Raw genomic sequence first — 23,426 nt, forward strand, 5'->3', positions numbered from 1 at the left:
CCTCTAGGTTGGAATCCTGATTCAGGCTTTCTAAAATCTCTGATTCCGGTCGTTATCTCTGAAATCACAATAATTTGTCTCTTGAATGAGGAATAATCATGCAGATGAGAGCCCGGCTTTCACATGCTTTCCCCCATTCTGGTGACAAATTCATTCGTACTTATTTCAGCATGGGGCAGTGTGGGTCAGAAGGGTGTTGTGTGTTGGGTGGTGAACAAGGCTGGAGTCTTGGGCACGGGGAAGCTCTGGTTGTTCTGGGGGAAGCATTGTCTGCTCCCCCTTAGTGCTGGAGGATGTTGACAGAGACTGGGCTGCACACATGTATGCTCTTCCTTGTAGTGTTGTGTGAGTTATGAATGACTGAACCCATTTGGCTCCTGAAAGACTCCGTAGAACTGTGATGTAAGTGTTCGAACGTAGTGAAGTGAACGCAGGTTTGGAATGTTTGAGTTTGCGGTTACACATGGACGAATAAAGACGTGTAGTACCCATTTCTGTTTTTTGGTGTAGTCATTGGCAGGTTCCCCGGCTGGGGAATATGCTACAACTGGTGATGAAATAGGGGATAAGTAACCTGAGGAGGTACAGTTCTTTCCCAATAGAGTCTGCTGTGGTCCAAGCAAACTGTTTGTGCATGCCACGTGTGCCTCCTTCGAAGTTCAGAGTCAACATTTGACGTATGTGGAGTCAAAGCACTGCTCCAGTATGTATGAAACGGTTGAAGATAAAGAAAACATCACTGAGAAGTCTTCACCTCGGTGGCCAAGAACTTGCTATCAAAGCTGTAAAGAGAGGTACCTTGCTAAAAAGCAACATAAAGCAATACATCATATATAGTGATAATGCTAAAGGCAGCCACAAACAGATATAGAAAAGAACTGCTGAAACTACCAAAGTCAAATGCAAGTAGGATACATAAAAGAGGTAGCTAGCAGATTAATTGATAACAAAGCAAACTTACTTGAGCCTTGTGAAGAAGAGCCCTGTGACCTCAGCAGCGGGCAAGAAGACCCAAGAAGTAGCACAGGGGTGTACTTACTAGGCTGTCCAATACCTGAAGGGGCAAACCACCAAAGCTGCCGGATGGTGGCTTAGCACGGTTCCAGAAGTCTCCAAAAAAGTGAAGGGCTCCTATGGAGACCATGAAAGAGGCCACAGTTCAGTGGACTGTCCAAGATGACCCAGAGGTCAGGGCTTAGAGATGGCATGGACGAAGTGGGTCCTAGTGAACAGCAGACAGTATTCAGTGTCAGCCAATCCTGTAAACAGTTATAGTGCTGCAGTCTTCCTGAAACCACCACCACCATTTGATACCGCCAAAAGCAAAATATTGGTGATGGATGGACTGCTTGATCAGAGACATTTGATGATTTAATTGATGCGTTGGACGAAAATGATAACAAAGGGATTATAAAATACTTCAAGAATCTTGCTGGTGAAGGTGTATAAGACGTCATAAAGGAATGCCCCAAGTGTATGCGGTTACGTAAGCGGTTACATAATATCAAATTAAAGAAGCCTCGAATCTCAGGTTCAGTCCAATACTGAATGTACATTACAAAAATAACATTTTCAGTCAGGAATGACTGAGTTGGTGAAACCATAGATTAATTTGTTGAGAGACTGGATACGCTCATCAAAACCTGTAGGTTTAATGAATTTAAAATGAGGACGCAATACATCTCAGAGTAATTGATGGATGCCTGTCGGATTCATTAAGACAACAAATGTTGAAAGAAAATATTAGTCTGGACCGAGTTGTCATGGCTGCCAGAACTGAACAGTGTGCCGATAAACAAGCTGCTGACATGGAGGCCAGAGGTGACCAAAGTGAGTTAGTCATGCACATGAAATGCAAGCAGAAATACAAAGCGGAAGGGTACAAGATGGTGTCTCCACTTAAAAAGAAGTTGTGTTTCAGTTGTGAGTTGTCATTTACACACAAAGGTAAATGTCCCACCATTTGGACAAATTTGCAAAGACCGTGGGAAGGAGAACCATTTTGTAATGGTTTGCAAAGCGATGGAAAAAGCAACTGCATCACAGCAAGTAGATAAAATGTCCGCCTAAATGTTCCAGAAGTGACATTCGACACACGCCACAAGGCCAAGCCGCAACACCAGTTATGGCAATTCGACACCAAACAAAGTTGATCGTTATCTAAATCATCGTCAAAAAGTTATTCTGTATCAATATTAAGTGAAAGAGAAGAAGATGATGTGCAGTGCCAATGTTTACTTTAGGAAAATGTGCACATGTGGGACTGGCCACATGTGAAGAGAAATACCAGTAAAAGAGAAGTTGACATTGAAAAGCACCAAAGTCATTCAAACATCCAAAAAGTCCACTGAAAGTAAACTGTTGTCATTACCTTTCATTATCGATAGTGGTGCATCGATAAACATTATGCCTGAAGAGAAATATAATGAGCTATCTCTATTACTGCGACTGACCCCATAGAAAACTAAAGTATACACATGGGCTGCCTCGATGCCATTGAAAGGTCAAGGTTCATTTGTTGCAATGATGAAATACAAGAAGGCAAAGGTGCAAGCACCCATCATGTGCTTCAATGTACAGCATCAAGTGCCTGTTTACTCAGTTTCAGCACAGCTGCTGGTACGGGACTAATCTCAGTGAACTACAACATGAATGCTCATCACAAAACAGTTATTCAGCTCATTTCTTTGTTTCACAGGTTAGGACAACTTAAGACTATGATAGTACAATTACATATTAATAAGGATGTACGTCCTGTTGCACAGAGACATAAAAGAATTGCATTTCTTTTACAAGAAGCGGTTGAAAAGGAACTCAGATTGTTACTTGAACATGATATGATTGATTATTCTACTGGTCCAAAACCATGAGTTTCTCCCATAGTGGTAGTACCCAAAAATGACAGTGAAGGAGCTGAACACATCTTTGTGGAATGTGTCAAGTGAACAAGGCAATAGGAAGAGAACAGCATCCAGGTCTGCACATTGCTGAAATGATTACACAATTGAATGGTGCAAAAGTCTTTTCTCGCCTTAATTTAAGTAAAGGATATCATTAGTTGGAACTCGAGGAGAATTGCAGATACATTAGAACCTTTTCTACACATATTGATCTATTTCGTTATAAACGTTTTGGTGTGTCCTCAGCTGCAGAGATTTTTCAAGATGTCATTTGCTATATCATACAGCCTATCATGTATGCTTTCTAATATAGTGATGACATACAAGTTTTCGGAACTACACAGAAGGAGCACACTAAAGCTGTCAAGCAAGTGTGTTGTTTGCTGGTTGATGCAAGTTTAACTTTGAATGCTGAGAAATGATAATTCAGTAAGACAAAGCTAAAGTTCTGATGGGGGTATGACACCAGATCATGTGGGAGTACAATCATTGTAAAGTGCAAGTCTCCCACATGATGTTTCCATGTTACGATAATTCCTTGGCATGACCAGTTATGTTCCAGATACATATCAGACTTTGCCACTGTGAGTGCTCCACTAACAGACTTAGCAATAAGGAATGTTTCATTTCACGTGAGCAAAGCTTTAAGAGAATCAAACAAGCTATTGAGAGAGCTTTTGAAAGGCATATTTTACTCCAAAGCTACATACAGAAGTTGTTGTTGACACTAGCCCAGTCCTTACACAGCACAGGGGACACCCAAATACTCGAATACCTATTATGGCATTTGCAAGCAAAAGTTTGTCCCAAACTGAGCGTGCTTATTCTAAAACAGAAAAAAAAGTTTAGCTGTAGTGTGGGCTTGTGAACATTTCCACATGTTCCTGTACGGAAAACCTTTTACGCTTGTGACAGATCATCAAGCATTGTTGACCATGTTTGGCAATCTAAAAGCCAAGATACTGCCTCACATTGTACTTTGAGGTCTATGATTACAAGAGTACAACTACACACTTGTGCATCATCCAGGGAAAGCTCAAGACCCTGCTGACTGCTTCTCCAGAGTGCCTTTACAGTGTTGTAGTACCCCTTCCAAGACAGCTGAAGCCTACATAAACTTAATTGTGAAATCAAACACACCAATTACCATGTAGTTGGAGACAATTTTCACTGCCCTTCCTTAGTGAAGATAGTGACATGTTAAAACTAAAAGACATTATTACACATCAATCTTGGAACCATCACACTCAACCTTTTGCCAGTGACAGCTAATACAAGAAGAACAAGAATGTCAAAGATGGACTGTCAGTGGCTGAAGAAGGCATTATCCTGAGAGATTCGAGAATCGTTATTCTGGGTAGTCTGCGACAACAGATAATTTAAGTGGCCTATGAAGGAAATCATGGAATCGTTGTTGTAAAGCGAGCTCTCTGAGACCGAGTTTGGTTTCCTCATCTCGATGAAAAAAGTTGAAAGCCTGTCATTTATGCAACTGGTTGATGTCGAAAACCACTCAACACCCCTTAAGCATGTCAGAGTTGCCAAAGCATGGATGGGAAAGAATTGCTGCTGACTTCATCAGTCCTTTTGATGATGGACATCACCTGATGGTGATTGTTGATGATTACTTCCATTTTTCATTGGTAGAAGGGCTCTTCTCGATCACTCACGACAGAGCCATTGAGAGATTAGATGGCATCTTTGGGACATGGGGTATTCCTGCGATCTTAAAATCTGACAGTGGCCCACCTTTCAACAGTCGAGAATTCAGAGACTTTTTTCAGTCAATATTATGGGAAGCATCAGAAGATTACACCTTTTTTGGCCACAGGCTAATGGCCTTGTTGAACATTTCATGAGTACATTAAAGAAAGCTGTTTAGCCTCCCATATTGGAAAAGCTTGATCTTAAAACTGTCTTGAATTCTACCCTACGAACTTACTGTTCAACTCCCCATTCTGCCACAGTTGAAAGCTCTGTAACTTTCATGTTTGGGAGAGCAGTGACAACCAAGTTACCTCAATGGACCAACACAAGATCACATACTGAGGAAGAAACCTGTACTAAAGACCTTGATCTTAAAAAGAAAATGAAGGTCTATACAGATAATCGATGACATGCAAAATACATTGCTTTACCGAGAGGAGATCAAGTGGTTGTCAGTCATGCTTAGAAAATGTAAGTCTGTTGCTCCATTTGATGCTGAACCATTCCATGTAATAACAGCAAAGGACACATGATGACTGCCAAGTGTCCTGGGAAATCCATTACGCAAGGTTCCTTGCATTTCAAACATGTGGCTTACCACTCGTCAGATACTGATGTCAACGTAGAGACTGGTTTGAAAAGGACAATTGACAAACCCCAGACTGCTTGCTGTTGCTTCTGCATCACCAACGCAGATCATCGACACACCTATTGCCGATTCCAAGTTCCTTAAGACATGATTGAGATGAGTAATCAGAGCACTACGAAGGCTCATCGAAGAGCTATGATTATGTATGATTTGTAAAAAACAGTAAAAAAAGTATTTTTTTAATGTAACAGAGGGAGATGTAGTGTTGTGTGAGTTGTGAACCCTTTTAACTCCTGAAAAACTCTGTATAACTGTGACTTAAGTGTTATTAATTAGTGAAATTAATGAATGCAGGTTTAGAATGTTGAGTTTGCAAGTACATGCAGATGAATAAAGGCGTGTAATATCCAACTCCGTGTATGGCACTGTCATTGGTGGGTACCCTGGCTGGGAAAACACTACATACCTGTCACCCTGTTTATCCACGGTCTTAACGGGTGTAAATTAACACTTGATAGATGGGTGCATTTTATCCGCACCTGGTAATCCCAAGTGTGTTTATACCATGCCACTTGAAATTGGCCATAGCGATATCCACCCCAGGACATACAATATAGCAAAATCGTAATGAGGGCCTCAGCGGTGCAGCACTTCTGGTGTCTGTCTTGCATAAACGCTTATACATTGTTATAGTACCAGGCTGAAGGTTATAGGTTGCCTCTTTATGCACATCACACATACAAACTTTCAAGTTCACATTCGAAAAAGGCATTGTAGGAAGCTGGGTTCTGGTTGCCGAATCCTCTCACTTTTATCCTTGTTTTTGATGCAGTGCAACTTTCACTGAAGGTCACTTGGTTCCTGCTAACCAGGTCCCCAGTGCCAGTGTTTCTTCCCCAAAACAAGACACCTGGTCACTTGATCCCCAAGTGGCCAGGCCTTTTAGCCTCTCTGTAAGTCCCTCGTAAATGGTACTCCTGGCACCTAGGGCATGGGTACTGAAGAGGGCCCCTAAGAGCTGCAGCACAACGTGTGCCACTCTAAGGGACCCAGTACAGTTCTCATGCAGACTGCCATTACAGGCTATGGGACAAAGTGCTCCCTAAAAGTGAAAACACAACATGGCACACAGCCTGTGTTCCATGTCCCCTGCGCGTAATATTTGTAAGTCACCCATACAGCAGGCCTTACAGCCCCAAGGCAGAGTGCATTACATTACATGTGTGGAGATATCTGCAAGAGCAGATTTGCCCTTTCTATTTCTTTGTAGATTCTTAGAGATGAAATATAGACATAGTAAGTGAACAGGGAAGCCATTTTAAGTACTTGTGCTGGACATTGGTCAATACAAGTTCCCCAGCTTGACGATGGCTTCACTGAAAATAGGGATATTTAGTATCAAGCATCTCATATTAATAATAAACCCTCACTGATTCCAGTGATGGATTTATTAATACATGCACCTAGCGGGCACATTATAGGTGCCCCCTACAAACCTACCAACTGCTGGTGAACTTCCTGACCAGTTCTATCCCATCTTCCACCAACAGACGAGAATTGCTCTCTGGAGGTCAGAAATAAAGGCTGCTCTGGGAGAGGTGTTTACACCCACTTTCCCACAGGATGTCCCTATGTGCTTGAGGATCTCAAGGGTTGAGCCCCCCCCCCTGTGGATTACCCTAGACTGGCCACCCAGTCCCTATATGCAGCCTCTTTCTGACCAGAACAATCTTCATTGAAGTGAATGGGACACCCAATGTCCTAATACACCTCTGCACCTGGACGCCAGAGAGACCCCTGAGGTGAACTTGCACTGTGGTCTTGGGCCATGCCCCATATTCACCTCAAGTCCAGAAGAACAGACCAGTAAGTCATTGCTAAGTACCTGTAAGCCATATCCATTTCTTTCTCGTAGGATAACATTAGGGCACCTGAGGCTGAAAGGCACCTCTGCACCCGGACGCTTCTGTGCCTCCCGAAGTGACCTGATGGTGCTGCTTTAAACCTTGTCCCGTACTTTCCTTAACTTCAAAAGAACAGTCCTATTGGTCGTTGTTAAGTGCTCAAATGCACTATATGTTTCTTTTCCCGTAGGATAACATTAGGGCACCTGATGCTGAAGAGCACCTCTGCACCCAGATGTTCCAGTGCCTCCCGAAGTGACCTGTTGGTGCTGCCTATAGACCTTGCCCCATACTTACCTTAACTTCAGAAGATGGGTCCAGTAAGCCGGTGCTAAGTTCCCATATACAATATATGTTTTCCCCCATAGGATAACATTACTGCTTCAAAAATTGCACTGTCAACTATTTAAAACTGTAAAAATTCATAACGCGTAAAGTACTCATCTGATTCTGATTATGTTGGTATCAAATTTATATAAAAGTATGTATTATTTTTATAAATCAGTGTCTTTTTTGAGCATTTCTCGCTTACTGCCTTTGTATGTGCATTACATGCTTAGCACTACCTTCTGATATGCCTAACTGCTCGCCTGCACAACTACAAAAGAGAGCATTTAGAGTGTAATTTGTGCCTATGTAATTCCTCTGGGGTTTGTTGGACTCTTTACACAGCATACCTCTTTTTTGTCCACTATATAAAGAACCAGCTTCCTACAAGCATGAGTCACATTTTTTTGTTTTTGAGAATCACATGCAGGCAGCACTACAATAAACAGGTCAACATTTGACACAATTTCTAATAATTTGCATACATCAAATAGGTTTTTATAAGTTTTGGTTTGTGAGCGTAGTTAGTGGGTGCAAGGTGTCCAGTTGGATAAAGAGCACTTGCACCAGTAGAATGCCAAGATTTTCTTCAGTGCAGATATAGGGGGTCATTTTGACCTCGGCGGTCTTTTGACAAGACCGCCAAGGGACCGCCGTGCTTAAGACCGCCAGTGGTGGCGGTTTTCAGCTCGGAGTATTATGACTGCTGGCAGCCCTCTGTCCTTTTTCGGAGCGAGAGCCGCCAGCAGCCATACTGGCGGGCGGCGGGGAAGTGGAGGTTGCTCCACATCCACCACCACGTCACCAGAACACCGCCCACCGAATCACGTCCTGAGATTAGGCGTGGCGGTGTTCTGTTGATGGTGTGGTGGTGGCAGAGCAGCCCCCATGGATCCCGTCCCCTCCCGGAGGATCAACGGACCAGGTAAGTTGATCGTCCGTTAGGGGAGGGGGGTGGGGGGTGTTGCGTGTGTGTATGTAGGGGGGTGTGTGAGTGCGTGTATGCATGCGGGGGTGTTGTGTGTTTGGCAATGAGTGCGTGTCTGTCTGTATGTATGTCTGTATGGATGTGTGCGTGTATGTCTGAATGAGGGTGTGCGTGTATGACTGTGCGTGTGGCAGTTGGCGTGTATGTGTGTTGGTGGTGCCTGCGTGCGTGTCGGGTGTGTATGTGTAAGGTAATGTTGGGGGTAGGGGTGGGGAGGGGGGGTCCTGTCACCTTTGGGGGTTGGTGGGGGGTGTAGGGGAAGGATTCGGGGTGGGGGGTGGGGGAGACCCCTATCAGTGCCAGGGAAGTAATTCCCTGGCACTGATAGTGCTTACCGCCAAGGATTTCATGGCGGTTCCAAACCCCATGAAATCCATGGCGGTCAGCCGGGTCATAATACTGCCGGCGGTATTGTGACGACCGCCGGGCTGGAGACCCAGGTCTCCAGCCCAGTGGTCGTCTCCGCCCTGGCGGGCGGAACGGAGAAGTGGCGGATGACCATGGCGGAAACCGCCATGGTCATAATTTCACAATTTTTACCGCCAGCCTGTTGGCGGTAAGACCGCCGCTTCTCCGCCGACCGCCAGGGTCGTAATGACCCCCATAGTCTACAAATGCTTCCTTTTCTTTTTAACAATACTGCTTTTCCGATCATAGTAGTGTCTCTTCCTGCATCCTGTTAGCAAACTGTCTTTGATTGGAGTAGCATTATTTATTGCAAGCAATTAAGCTTTCTTGTTTAAGATGATACTTTCTAATAATTGTATTTATTTGTAGGTTAGAAAGAAGGAAAAAAATGCAGGTGCTCTTGAAGCGGTGAGTATGAAGCATATACCATACTGAGCGCAAAGTGGAGAATATTTAATGTTTTCAATGCATGGCGCACAACATTCCAAACACACTTAGAGCTGTTCCATTTTCACCCTCTTGTCACTGGCTGTGCTATATGACAAGCTATGACGTTGCTCTTAAATTCTAGAATTATTGTTTTTGTTGCCTACTTGATCAGGCTTGTTTTCTCTGATTGGATGTATTGTGCCACCAAGTCAAGCCCTGTTCCTTACAGAATGCAGTTATCTGGAAAGTCTCTAATTCATTTGTTCTCCATTCTTTATCACCTCCATTGTTTTTATCACATCACACTTCGATGTGGACTATATTTTGCATAGTCCCAGCTAATTAATACTTCACAATGAAATCTGTTTGAAAGTTACCACCTCTGGTGCAGATATAACAACACAATCCCTGGTAAGAGAGGGTGTAAAATCTTTAAAACTTTTTTTGCAAGCTGTGTTGAGACATTTTAAAGTGTGATCTAAACTTTTAGAGAAAGGACAATATGTTTAAATGTATGCTTGGTGTGATCAAGTTTCTACACAGAAATAAACTTTGATAGCACATCAGTCTTGAACATAAAGTGCAGTTGACATTGAATTGTCAGTCTGCCTCCTTGCTTTATGCAAACATAGCAGTCTTCTTTTAATAGTTCTCATAGGACTATGGTGGTCATTACAACTTCCGCGAATGGAAAAGCTCGTCCACCTAAATCCCGATGGGTAGGTTGCCACCAGTGCGGTTGCCACCCCGGTGGCCCCACTACGAGTTTCCTGCTGGCCCAGCGGGAAATGGCCTACAGCATTGTCTCTGGCTCGTAATAGATCCGGTGGCAATGCTGTAGTGCATAAGGTGCTGCAGCACCCGTCGCAATGCGCAATGTCTCCAGCGGTCTCCCGCCATTAAACTTTTGGCGGGGAAGGGAGTCGTAAACTGCCTGCCGGATTAGGACTGCCAGACCGACGTTAAGTCATAGTCTGGTGGCTTTGGCGGTCTGACCGCGGCACTACCGCCTCAGTCGTAATGTGGCGGTCCTCCCCAACCTGACCATATTGTGTGATACTTTGCAAATCAGCTTTCTTCCTCACCTATTGTTTCCTTTTATTACAAAATTCAAAGTACGCAGACTAGAACTAAATTATTTAATAGGCAATATGTGAAAAGCATTATTATACATATATTTACTTCTATTTTGCATTCAAATATACAGTATTTACCTTTGTAACTGTTGCATTTTACTCTCCAAGGAAAATAACATCAAATAAAGAAGGATGCATGCACTGTGATGTGTCCACGTAAGAGAAACTGGTTCCAACTTTTTTTAGATACTTTTGACATGCCCACAATTTACAAAAGTACAGGGAAAATAGCCTTTCTTTTTCCCTATGTTTTATTTAAAATAAAGTGGTTAATTGAAATGGTGATCATACTGTGTCCTCCACAGTGGAAAGAGGTGACTTTTGCATGAACTAAAAGACAATTCACCTTCTCTCTGTGTCCAGGCTTTGAAGTCCATGAACATCTGACACACAAAGTTCTGCATTCTGAGATCAGTCTAGAAAAAAATATTTATGGGTCTGATGTACTAAGCACTAGTCACAAAATACTGGTATCAGTTTACAACCAGTATTATAACCAGAGTGGCATTTTGCTAACTCTCCTACTTTCTAATAGCTCTGTTTACAAAATACATACAAAATACAGTATCATAGAGGGTCACAATTCAGCCATTTTTATGAATACTATTGAGGTAGGTAGCAAATTACAATCCACTACAATTCTCAGTCGTCACAGAGAGGGTGGCCAGCTGAGGTGAACAGACCACCATATCTGTGATTGCCTTTAAATAAAGCGATCATTTTTAGGTAAAATGTAACCCGTTTTCCTTAATGGAAAATGGTATGTGTTTTAAACTAAAAAAAATATATGAAAAGTTTAAAAAACATGTTTTAAGACCATCCTCTCTTAAAAAAAAAAAGGTTTGGCAACATTCACAGAGGGGAAGAGGTCCCTTGGGCACCCCATCCCATTTTCCACTGGGTTACCTCTACCTTTGTGTATTTGGCAATATTAATGTTCTATGACTGGATTTCGGTTGCACAACATTAATACATCCCATTATGAATTAATATTTGGAAGGGACAACGAATACACTCCCCTTCCAAATGCAGTTTCTGTATGTAGTCGCAACTCAGAACTGCGATTCTGTAACTATTGCAGTACATTGCGAAATTCCCTTTTGTGGTTGCAAATGGCCCACCTTTGTAAATCACACCTTTTGAGAATGCAAAAAGCCTTAGTACACCTGGCCCTATGTTTCTTATTTTTCATCCTTGGCAAATGTTTAATCAAATAGGACATATATCTCATTTTCAACAAATGGCCTGCACCCAAAAAAATGAGAGTAGTTGATTTGGGTTTTGTAACACCTGGTTTTCTTTACAATTTTGAGACCACTGCCACAGAGGAATGTGCTAATAAAGTTATTGTTGCAAGGGACCACCACTAGCCATTCCAAGGCCAGTTCTTCAAAGACTGCAGGTATCTGAAAATAAATAATTTATTTGTTTTCCAATCTTGATCACCTACATTGACATGTGTCTGCCAACAGTCTGTCTGGGGTTTGTGAAAAGGGAAACCAAAAGGTAAAGAAGATTCATTACAGAGCAGCCAACTATCATACAGGAGTCAGAGGACAATAGGATTTTGTTGTGGATGCAGTGCACACAGTATCAAAGAAAGAACTCCCATACGAACAGACACTCGATATGCCCATCAGCACTGGGAATAATGATCACTGTGGGCATGCAGGACATACAGATAACACCATTAATAATAAACAGAATGTGGGATAAAACAAGTGGGAGAGCTTCAGTGTAAGTCTAAAACTCAGGATGTTCTTTACCCACAACTGCTCCTGCAGACACCGTCCGAAAAATATTCATATGTAGAATAATATGCAAAGTGAGAATGTGTGGAGCTGATACCCTGGGTGATGTTTTTAAAAAGGCAATGTAAAGACAATTGTCAAAGTGAATGAAAAACACCACCTTGATTATCCTCTCTGCCCTTTATTCCTGGCAGCCACACAGGAACACATGAGACAGTAAGAACAAGTGTGGAGAATGTAATAGCCTTCATGATAGACAGGAAGCTAAACATGACTATTGATTAACAGGAAAGAGTGGAAAACATAGGTAACACATGGCAGAAAGCAAGCTAACATATCACACTAGGAAATTCGAAAGGAGGCCAGTAGAGGTAGGAGGGCTGGATAATGGTAACTACTCACTGTCATCAGCTCCGGACTCTCCTCGAGCTCCTGCCACACCTGCACCTGCTTATTTATAGGGGGAGAGAGGGTTTATTAAGAGTGAAGCTGTAGGCAGCCCCAAAGAGTTTGGGCCCAGCCTCCCTATAGAAATGGCCCAGCTAGGACTGCGTGCGACTTGCAGGGTAGGCTGGAGAGCCCTGCTCTGTGCCGCCGCCTTCCCTCACTCCCCCCCCCCCCCCCCCCCCCATGCGTTGAGACACTGTAGTTCCAGGCACCTTCATGCGTAAGCAGCCTCAGGTGAGGAGTTCTAGAGGCCCTTTGCAGTCTATCCAGTACTCATTCAACATGGATGTGGACATGAGGCTGCAAGGACACAAGGACCCGACTTCTGGGGGGTGGGCAGTGCTGGGAGTAGTAAGCATTGCGAACGATCTTGCTGGAACTTTAATAACTGGGAGCGACTGAGCACACACTCATGTCTAAAAGGAATACACGCAATCTGAGAAAAGGGGCAACCAACTCAGCTGATCCCCCTCTCACTGTCACCGTCATCACCTATTGCCACCCAAGTGTTTGAGGCTACAGCTCTCATCTCTTCTTTGTTAGGGGACTATGTGCCACAGCTCCCACAGGGGCTGATCAGTGATTATTTTAGCAAAGTTTCACCACAGAAGGATCATATACTGTGCTCACCTTGAAATCAAACAAACACTCAAATACTGCGAGTGGCAAACACATCACAAGTATCTCAAGTTGTGCTATTAATAACCTGTCACCAGCAGGGGCATAAGACGGGTTTAATTTGAGCAGTCCCTCTTTTTGATAAGACAAAGGACGGCCCCAGTGCTATTCGTCTCATCTTATCCTCCAACAAAGGCATTCTGTTTAATGGACTTAAATCAGAAAAAGCAGAAATGGAGGAAGGCAACCAATCCCCCACCCCCACCTGTGCAGGAGGCCCTTGAGCCATCAGAGACTCGACAAGTTGCTAGAGCTCTCACATGGCTTTAATCACTACTGCTCAGGTGCACACAAACACAGCTGAGCCCTCCTCTCTACAAATCTGCCAGGGGCTTTTGCCTTACTCTCAGCCACTCAGCAACACAATCGAGGCACCCTCGACTCAGAAACTTATGGAAAGGACAAGAAGGGAAAGCATTTCAGATCAGGAGCTAGGTATATTATCAGATCGCTTCCTAGCTACTCTGGAAGCTCAGATTGAAGCCTCACTGACATTAACTCCAGTTTTAGGCCTGGAGCCCCGCAATCGTTTCAGTATCTTGTCACAGGCAGGGGCAGAGGCCCCCCTCACTTGTAGCTGTCAAGGTCCTTTCTCCGTTTCGGAGACCTCTTTACATTTTAAGTATGAAACATTTGCCAGTCCTCTTCATTGACAGTCTCAGAAAATGGAATTGCAAATAGACTTGATCCAATCAATAGCTTCAAGCTTAGCTGGTCTGGCTTCAAGATTAACCTCTCTGGAGAATGTCATAGCACTACGGGAAGGGGAGGCAACTTTTCCCTGTTCGCCTCTGATCAATAAACTAAGTTTGCTTCCGGAAATATTATGTTTATTAGTAGACTCTGTTAGGAGTAACACTGGAGGAGGAAAAGAAATGACAAACAATTTACATCAGGGAGAGATCACTGCATTCCTAACATCTGGAAACCAAGGGGCTGTTTTGTCACAAAAAAAGGGTTTCACACAAGCAGATCCACCACTGTTATGAAACCCGTCATAATCCAATTTGGGCAGTCTTCCAAATGCTCCCTCATAGGGGATGACAGACACAGGGTTTCTTGCCAGCAGCAGCTGCCCCAAGGTTGTGCCCCTTTGTGTATGACTAAAGAAGACGATCCAGCATTACAAAAGAAATATCGGTTTTTAGCACTTGCTCCATGCAACTTAATTTCGTCTAGAAGAGCAAAAAGGAAACTGAAAAAAACACAAAAAACGGCGCATCAATAATAGGAGAACCCTAATCCTTGGAGTTGTTAACACCTGCAAGGCAGATCGTGAACAAGGGCCAGCAAAACCCTTTCCTTTATTCAATTTAAATTGTAAATCAAGAGCAGAGAGTCCCAGCCATAAGGAAGATCATAACAGTTCACTGATCATAACAAAAGAAACACTTGCAACTGTTCATCACTCGCCTAAATAAAAAATACTGGGATCAGATGTAGTCAAGTCCGTACTTCCTCCCACAGCAGGCCATTCAGTATATAATCAGCCTGGGCTAATCTCAGGTGAAAAAAATGGCATAAGGAGTAATCCTCCCCTCCCTTTTGTGAGTCAGCCAGACGAGTTTGGGTTTGGAGATCCCTCTCAGAGCAACACTAGGAAATTGAAAAACAGACATAAGTACCAACACAGAACCATTTTATATGGATTGCATCTACGCAGAACCGGATAACAACCACCTCATTAGTGCCAATAACAATCACTTACTCCTCCCTCAATACCACCAAATGAGCTCCAATCAGAGACTGGAAGGTCGTTCTGTGAATGAAAGAAATACATCAAAAGGGCCTCAACCATTGCCCCTGAACCACAATCGTATGCTGTTTCCAAGCCGCTCTGGAGCAGTGCCTTCATCCTCCCCTAACTTGGTGCCTTATGCTCTTGAAGATCAAAGGCTACAATGTCTCCGACACTTTAAACCCTTCACAACTTATCTCGCTTGAGTTGATTGGCTGCTCTACTGGAGATCAGCGGTCTCAACTCCACCAATCTTTAGACCCCTCACAGCTTCTACCCCCAGGTCATTACAAGCTCCCTAGCGAAAGCTCTCCGGAACAGCACAAACTCGTTTTCATTCCACACTTCCTACCCATGGGCTCACACAACGCACTCATCAGGGGCAATTTGTCACATTTATTTAAGCACATACCAGCCCTGCATAGGCTGACCTCTGCTGATTTTAAATCAGTAAAGTCCATTCATATCCCCATTAAAGGAGCTTCGGAGGCCACCATCACTACATGGTCAGGTGCAAACCAAAACTACACCATCCTGGGTGAAGCAAGTTAATTCAGAGCCTGGGGCATCAAGCTCCTAATACCAGAGCCACCGAAATATCCTCATCTGCTGTTTCAACACAACCTTTTGAGACCCCATAAGAGTGTGTTAAGGGGGGAGGGCGTTTCGGGGCCCACTCACGATTGGCTCCCAAGTTCATCAAAAACCGAAAATAGTCTTAAAGTCTCATGTACAGTCTACTATAGAAGGGTAAGATGCTTGCCAAGCTCTTACAACACCTCCATGGGTGGATACCTTCAGGGCCCCTCCCACACTCAGTTAGTAGAGACTTATTCCTAGCCTGAACCTCAGTGGCCGCACACAAAGTAATACCATACAGTCTATGCAGTGAAGGTCTAGTCTCATGATTGCTTCCTGGAACGTGGCAGTCCTCAGGTCAACCCTGTTAAGTAGATCTGAGATAATCTATTTGTAGAGAAATAACAACCCTTGCCTTCAGGAGACATGGGCCCTCAATCCATCTGTGCTATATGGCTTTTACAAACTTTTCAAACCAGCAAAACAGACCGTCATTGGCCGGTTGTCTGGGGTCCTCTCAATATCTATTAAACACTCCTGCAAGATTAAGGTGGTGTCTCAAGACCAAAATTTCCCATTTTGACAATCCGCAATAATCTCAGGTAAAGCATGAAACAACAGAAATGTTTCTTTTCTGGTAATAAATTGCTATTACAACGCTTTCAAAACAGCTAAATTGCCGGCCATCAGAACCCTCCATGACAGTTTAGAGGATCTTTTCTTGAAGTTTGACTCACACGATATTCTGTTAGAGATTTCAACATTAAGGGACCCAGGAGCCCCAACACTTGGTCTTGTAAAACAAAAGAGCAGGGCACAATGAACAACATGTTGTTCCACAATAATCTAGTCTCTACAGCACACATTTCCCAAGCACAATATCCACATGGCCAATTCCCGGCTATTTACGGATGGATCTCAATCATCAATTACATATTTATATCGACTACCTTAGCCAGCCATCAGGTCAACATGGAGATACCGGATTGCTCAGAAAGTGACCATAATCCCCTGACCGTAACTCTTGATTTAAATGCAGCCACGGATCTTGACTGCCAAGAAGTGGGAATTTCGATTATAGAGCCACATTTGAGAAGGTGGACCGCAATTTGCTATAGAGGAAGCTGAACGCATAGGGAGGTTCCACTGCAATTACTTAGCACCATAATCTCGATCTAATCCAACACCTGGGTTCATGTGAGAAGAGGCCTCATTACATTATCTTCCAAAATTATAACCTAGAATGGCCTGAAGCAGGGGTGTGTACTTGCAATTCTACTTTTCAACTTGTATAACGATGACCTGTTCACATTTTTGAAGAGTAATAGCCTGATTCCTCCTTCGCTTGGCCACTCCAAACCTCATATTTTACAATATGCAGATGTCATTGTCATCTTGGACCACTCAAAAACAGGTCTCCAGCGGGCCCTTCACAAACTCCAGAAATACAACGAGGCAAACTTCCTCACCATCACCCCGGATAAAACCAAAGTTCTTATCTTTGGCAGCTACAAAAAGAAGCATCTTCAAACTTGGTGTATGGGGGCTGCAAACATAAAAACCACCAAGAAATATAGCTATCTTGGGATATGGTTTGACAAGTCTTTCAGACTCAAGGCTCACTTAGCTGCCTTTAAAAAAAAAAAAACAGGAGTTATTAAACACAGCCTGATTTGCTTAAGCAATTCCTTGCACAGTGCATCGGCTGCACCCATCTTGAAGGTCATGAAGGCCGCGCTCCTTTCGGCAGAACAATACAGGCATTTAGCTTTTCCAGAAGGAGCTTTTATGTAAGGAAAGTCAGACCACGTCTGGAATTTTCCCTCCCAAGGCAATTGTTTATATGTGAGACACTATGAAATTGTATATAATAGTCCTTGAAGCCCCCTTAAATTCTTTAAAAGCTTGTTTAAAGGAGACATTTGAGACCGCAGGGATCCCCTGGCACCGACAAATGCAAAGGGTGCTAACATCCTTGCAAATAGAATGCCTTGCACTGAAGTCGGAGGACATTCCCTGTCTATTCTGGAAAACGGCCATCAACTGGCAGCTGACTTCAACCACATATTTAAAGGACTTTTGCACTTTAAAACCTTCACATTTGCTCTCTAGACTGAATAATTAATATTTTGAGGTGAAGGCTCAACCATATCTATGTAACAGCCTTAAACAGACGTACTTGCAATAACATTCTATTTCTGCAACTTTGGGGTCTGCAGGTGACAGATTTCAATTCCTGGGTCCGACCGAACAAGGAGAGGACCTGCAGACTCTGCAATTACTAAAACAAGTCCTGGTTACATCACCTCTGCTATTGTCCTGATCTTCACGCTCCTAGGAGAATCCTGCTGAGACCAGTATATTTGCAGAAGGGAATCTGTTCCTGCTTCGAAGCCTCCTCGCTCTGCTTTTCCCAAGCAGATATAAGATCCTTGTCAAGGTGCAGCAAATATGTCAGATTGTTTGAAGTCGAACGTTTTCGACTTTAGCAAGTCCCAATTCGAACACTTCCTCTCAAAAATTGATAACCGACTACTTCAGGGTTGATGAGAATACTAAGCCCAGGGGTATCAAGGCTTCTCGTAGCTAAGCCTGGCACCTCAGCCGGAGCAGCAGCTTTTTCCACCCGGGCTCCACTGGAATATGCTCTGCTAAACTGAGCACAATGAACACTTATCACCCTCATATCACCTTGGCAGTATGTCCTACTAAACTGAACCTGATGAGCACTTATCACCCTCATATCACCAGGGGGGGTACTACAATGGCTCAACATTTTTTTTGTTTTAATCATACTCGGAAGTAAAAGGGTTAATCAGTTATTAGAATTCTTTTATATTTTTTGCCTTTTTATTTCTTTTAATGTAACATTGTTATGGTTTTAACTAACTAAAAATAAACATATGAATATTCTAAACAGCACTGGACTAGGAAGCAAGAATGTCCTGCAAAACACTGCTAGTTTTAAAAAACAAATTACTCAACAAACAGGAATTTGCTGTGGCTTAGGTATCTGTGATCTCTGAAAACAAAGGGTGAGACTAACAGAAACACTTCATCAATGAAAAATGGAGGACAGAAACAACAGATCCATAAATAAAGCTCACTAATTATCACATTCCTTAGGTGTGATCAAGCCACAATTTGCCAGCCCACAAGTTGAGCCCTCCACCCATCCTATACCTGCAAGGCTGGAGATGAGGCAGTGTGCAGGGATTAGTAGGAAATGTAGTTTTGGCAGGTAAAACAAACAGGCAGTCACAAAACTAAGAATGGATCAGCAATGCAAGTCAAATCCTGAATATTTTCATGAAACTGTAAATAAATATTTAGATATTCCACAAGGTCAAGAGTGTTTGGAAATGTATTCTTTCTCAGGAAAATAATTCTGGCTGTGAAAATGCTCAACATTGATTTGAAAGGAAAGTTCAGAATTTGGTCCAAAAAGCCAGTTCATGGAATACAGCACATTATCAGAGAACTTACAACAACATTGAAAAGTCCACCTGCCCCCACCCCGTTTGCCATTCATTCCACATGGATAGAGATGCATAAGTCACAAGGGAGAAACTTTTGTCCTGGACCCACGTCCCAACAAAATAGTTAAGAGGTGAAACTGCGCCTCAGACTTGCTCTATTATCAATGCTACAGTTATTTTCCCTCATGAAAGCTAGTCTTACTAATCTCAGTCATTAAAAATCATACCCTTATGCACCTAAATCTTCTCTCTGTGAAGCTTTTGCTTAGGAATGTTGTGGCGGAATACTGGAAAACAAATAGCCATCTTAATGTAACAGTGCCTTCCAGAAAACAAATGTAATGCTAATCGTGTTTGAGAACCTACTGCATAAAAGAGATGGTTGTGTTCCTAAGTATTCTAGGTGAGCTATTGACCATTTATGACTGGTAATATCTCAGTTCTAACCATCTCTACGTCTCAGATTTTGTATCATAGATCCTCCTGTTTGAGAAGATTTCTGTGGGAATTACAAACCAAGACTGTGTGGTGTGTGAAAGGATCTTTTTTGTCCAAATTCAGGGAATAGTCTGCATGCAATATCTCCCTACAGATGCATCTCAAAGAATTATTCCCTTGGTGTACTCCCAGACATTCTCCATTTTCTAAGCTATATCATTCATCTGATGTAGTAAAAAGTAGCTGCTTCTCTGTTATACGGTATGCAGAAAAACATATATTTGCATCAGGATCTCTAGATCTTGCATAATCCAGTCACATTTCCTGTGTTTTGGTTACTTAATAAAAAAAGTAAAGCCATTGCTTCCCTAAAGCTACTTGTGATAGCAATTAGAGCAGTTTAATTGTAAACCTTTGTCTGTATGATGTCCTGAATTTTGCTACCATAATTTCGGTAACTGGAGACATGATACTGCTTTCCAAGAACTTCAGTAAGTGGTTAGAGCAAGCAAAGATCTCATGTTACCACATTTTTCCTGAATTGCAGACTATGATTCAGTATTTTACATGAGCAACTATGGCCTTTGTAAATCTTTATAAATTTGTTTACTTGGTAATGCATCCTGTTTAAGAATAGTGAGTAACATAAACAGTTGTAAACTGCCAATCTTATAAGTGATATATAATTTATTTTTTTCCTATTGCCGATAGCTGAAGGATGATAAGGCTTTCGATGAGTTTCTGGCAGTGCATCAGAATCGCACTCAAGTGGCCACCTGGAGCAATGACACAGCAGCCGATAAGGCCACAAAAGTCAAAGTCAAACCAAACAGTGACTATCTAAACTTTGATTCAGATTCATCAGAAGAGATTAGCAGTGATGAGGAAGACCGTGGTGGTGAACAGGAGCAGAGTGGCAGTGGTGTCAATGGTATGATTTTATCTTCAATATCTTTTTAGTAGTGGGCTAATAAAGTGGCTGATGGGCAAAGAACCCTTCTTCTCTAGGAGAGTTTTTCTACAGCAGACGAGGTCGGAGGATTTTGTGATCTCTTTCTAACCTCTTGCAGTAGATGTTCCCTAATACAGGAAAAAAAACTCTCTTGATTATAACCTTCTGAAAGTATCCCAGTCCAGTAGTAAAGGAGAGTCAATACACAATGCTTTGTATTCTAGAATTGGGCCCTCAAAATAACTTAAGAATTGGGCTTAGAGGCGTGAGAGCTGACATTTGAAGGAGGCTAATTATTGAACAGAGTGGAGACTGAACATCATCTCAAGACCTATTAGTATTCTTCTCTTAGTGACTTTGGGGGGGGTGAGGGGGGGTGTGTGTGTGCACGCACAGAAGTACAATCCAAGCAGTGGGGATCTGGTTATGCTAGTCCTTAATATAGCCCTTAATTTAGCTGTTAAACCTCAAACTGCTGAAATATAGGTTGAGCATACAGTCTGTTTGCCTATAAAGGTCCACTGTGGCACTAATGTTTTATTCAACTGGTGAGCAATTGTTCGTGAAAGTATTCCTATTTAGCCACAAGAAAGATAATCCATGCACAAAATATAAAACCCCATATTATTACACTCGAAAGTCATGAAATCACTGTATTTACTAGTAAAACAGTGTATGCAGCATTTGCTCAGTAGACTTGGACTCAGATACTCTGCAGTCCGACCCTGCTTTTGAGAAAACTGCAGATGATAGCACTTACACATGATACCTGAAGCAAAGAAGCTATCCGTGATTTTCAAGTATATTCACACCTTGTTGGTTGAGAGTGATGTCAGAAGCGAAATGTGTGGTCAGCTCGTAGAAATGTGAAGAAGTGGGTATTGGAAGAGAGAAACCCTCTTCAGTCCTCAACAAGTCAATGTGATACATTTAGAAAAAATAATATATGGACAGTAGTTGCACCCCTATACAGGTAATGATGAGCTGGAAATTGAGTGCCCATCTACCTCCTAAAAGTTGTTTCTTCAGACAGAGGTCAAAGCCTTTTCTAGGAGTGCTTCATAAGTGAGAGAGGTGAACGGTTGATGAGGTACTCATATACAATACATATGAAAAGAAGATTCTTAATGTACAAATGTGTGTATGTGCGCTCAAGTTGAAACCCATTTTGTTTTTCACAGCCATCAAGGATGGTGGTACCAACATGACTATTTGCTCTGAGCTTTCGGACATGGATTATCTAAAATCAAAGGTGGTGAAGGGTTCACCATCTCTGAAGGAGAGTATTGATGATGCAGTCTCATTGTCAGAGGACGAGAGCGAGAATGCCGAACGAAACAGTAACAACAAGGGTGTAGATGGCCAAGCCAAGCTAGAGTCCGAAGTCTTGAAGGAAAAGCAGCCGTTAAAGGACAATGTTAAGAGGTCTGAGAAGAAGAAAGGATTGAAATCAAAGGTATGTTTGAACTGGAGCAGGACAAGATTTGTAAGTGCTGCTATTTTTGTTTTGTTTTCCGCACAGTTATAGGTGTATTAGGGACCTGTTGTTGAACATTATATTACAGGGAGCATCAGATACACGTGCTTCTGGTTCCTTATCAGGTAAAATGCAAGTGTTGATTTCTCACTAAAAGCTATGAAGATTTGCATTAAAAGCAGTACAACAGAACCTAGAAATCGAATAGATTCCTTGCTGAAAGGTGACTTACAACAAAATATTAACCACGGAAAAGGGGTGATGCTGATGATCCCTGCAAGAAGTGAGATGGTGCAGAGGGTACGAGTCTTTGTAAGATAAAATAATTGCTTCTGCTACAAGTATAGAACTATGTGAAATGCATAGTATTTGATGAAGAATGATGGGTGATGACCCAGCTACTAGAAAGGGGTAACCATGTGAGCGGAGGGTGTCAATCGGAGAAATTAAGTTTACGTTCAGATTTGGGCTAGATTGTACTGGAGTCTAAGCATCTCCAGCCTAAGCCTCTTGCCTAAGCAATATTGCACCTCTGACATAGACACTGTTCTCTTTTTTTCCAGAATGAGACTACTCCTGCTTCAAATGAACCCACCACTCAGTATACAGTGAAGCTGCGGGGAGCACCCTTCAATGTAACAGAGGTATACAATAGGCTTCCTTTGTCGTCTGAGAACGTTATAGTCTGTTTAGAAAATCCATGCTTAGTCTGCCAAGACGCGCATTCCTTAGAATGTTCCTGGAATTAAGAAAGATAACCATCTAGAAATTCGCAATGCTCATCCGCACAATCTTGCCTTTTAAATAAGCTCATTCAAGTCTCTGGGGGGCATATTTTAGTTAGTGTTTCATAGGCTTAAATTAAAGAACTTGAGCACGGAGTCAGTTTAGATACAGATTTCTCAGGGCTAAGTAAACATCAAATATTTTTCTATTTAATATTTTGAAGTTAACATGCATTTTAGATGTGGTCTTTCTTTTTGTAAAGAGAGAGATGTGTGCCAGACATAGGGAACTACTTAAAATGAAAAAAGATGGCGGTAGAAAAGGCAAATATTAACCATGAACATATATCCAAGTCTGGAAAATTGGTATAGAAACAACTAGAGGTGCAGGCAAATATCATCTACAGTCTATTCATGTAAGGGAATAATTTGGCTGGGAACGTCTACAGCAAACTTATTGGAGCTGTTTTCAGTTCAAACACAAAGAAGGATGACACAGGAAACCATCCTAAAATATTAACAGAATAAACAAGTCACTCACTCCAAGCAGGGAATAGTGAAATGCATTTTAGCACAGTCCTGCGTTTTCCTACAACTCATCCTAGGTGCTACAGCTACAAAGTAATGAAAAGTCACAAAATATCCAAAGCACTGCAAAATAAAATTGCTGAAATTGCAGTGTCACTCGAAACAGGAAAAGTGTAAAAGAACAACTACTAAACAGATGTAGTTCTTTCATTTATTATGCCTGACCTATAAATTCAACGTTGAACT

At 42.4% G+C, this 23,426-nt stretch overlaps 1 protein-coding gene across 1 annotated transcript in view; it reads left to right on the forward strand.

Moving 5' to 3' along the window:
- The window catches only part of RBM19 (RNA binding motif protein 19), a 478,795-nt gene that overhangs the window by 35,828 nt on the left and 419,541 nt on the right, over positions 1-23,426 (forward strand). Inside the window, exons 4-7 of the mRNA XM_069214526.1 lie at positions 9,193-9,231; positions 20,210-20,429; positions 21,632-21,906; positions 22,491-22,571. Coding sequence (XP_069070627.1) covers positions 9,193-9,231; positions 20,210-20,429; positions 21,632-21,906; positions 22,491-22,571 — 615 coding nt within the window. The remainder of the gene's footprint in view (positions 1-9,192; positions 9,232-20,209; positions 20,430-21,631; positions 21,907-22,490; positions 22,572-23,426) is intronic.

The sequence above is a fragment of the Pleurodeles waltl genome, chromosome 11, assembly GCF_031143425.1.
Source record: "Pleurodeles waltl isolate 20211129_DDA chromosome 11, aPleWal1.hap1.20221129, whole genome shotgun sequence".
Taxonomy (NCBI): Eukaryota; Metazoa; Chordata; class Amphibia; order Caudata; family Salamandridae; genus Pleurodeles; species Pleurodeles waltl.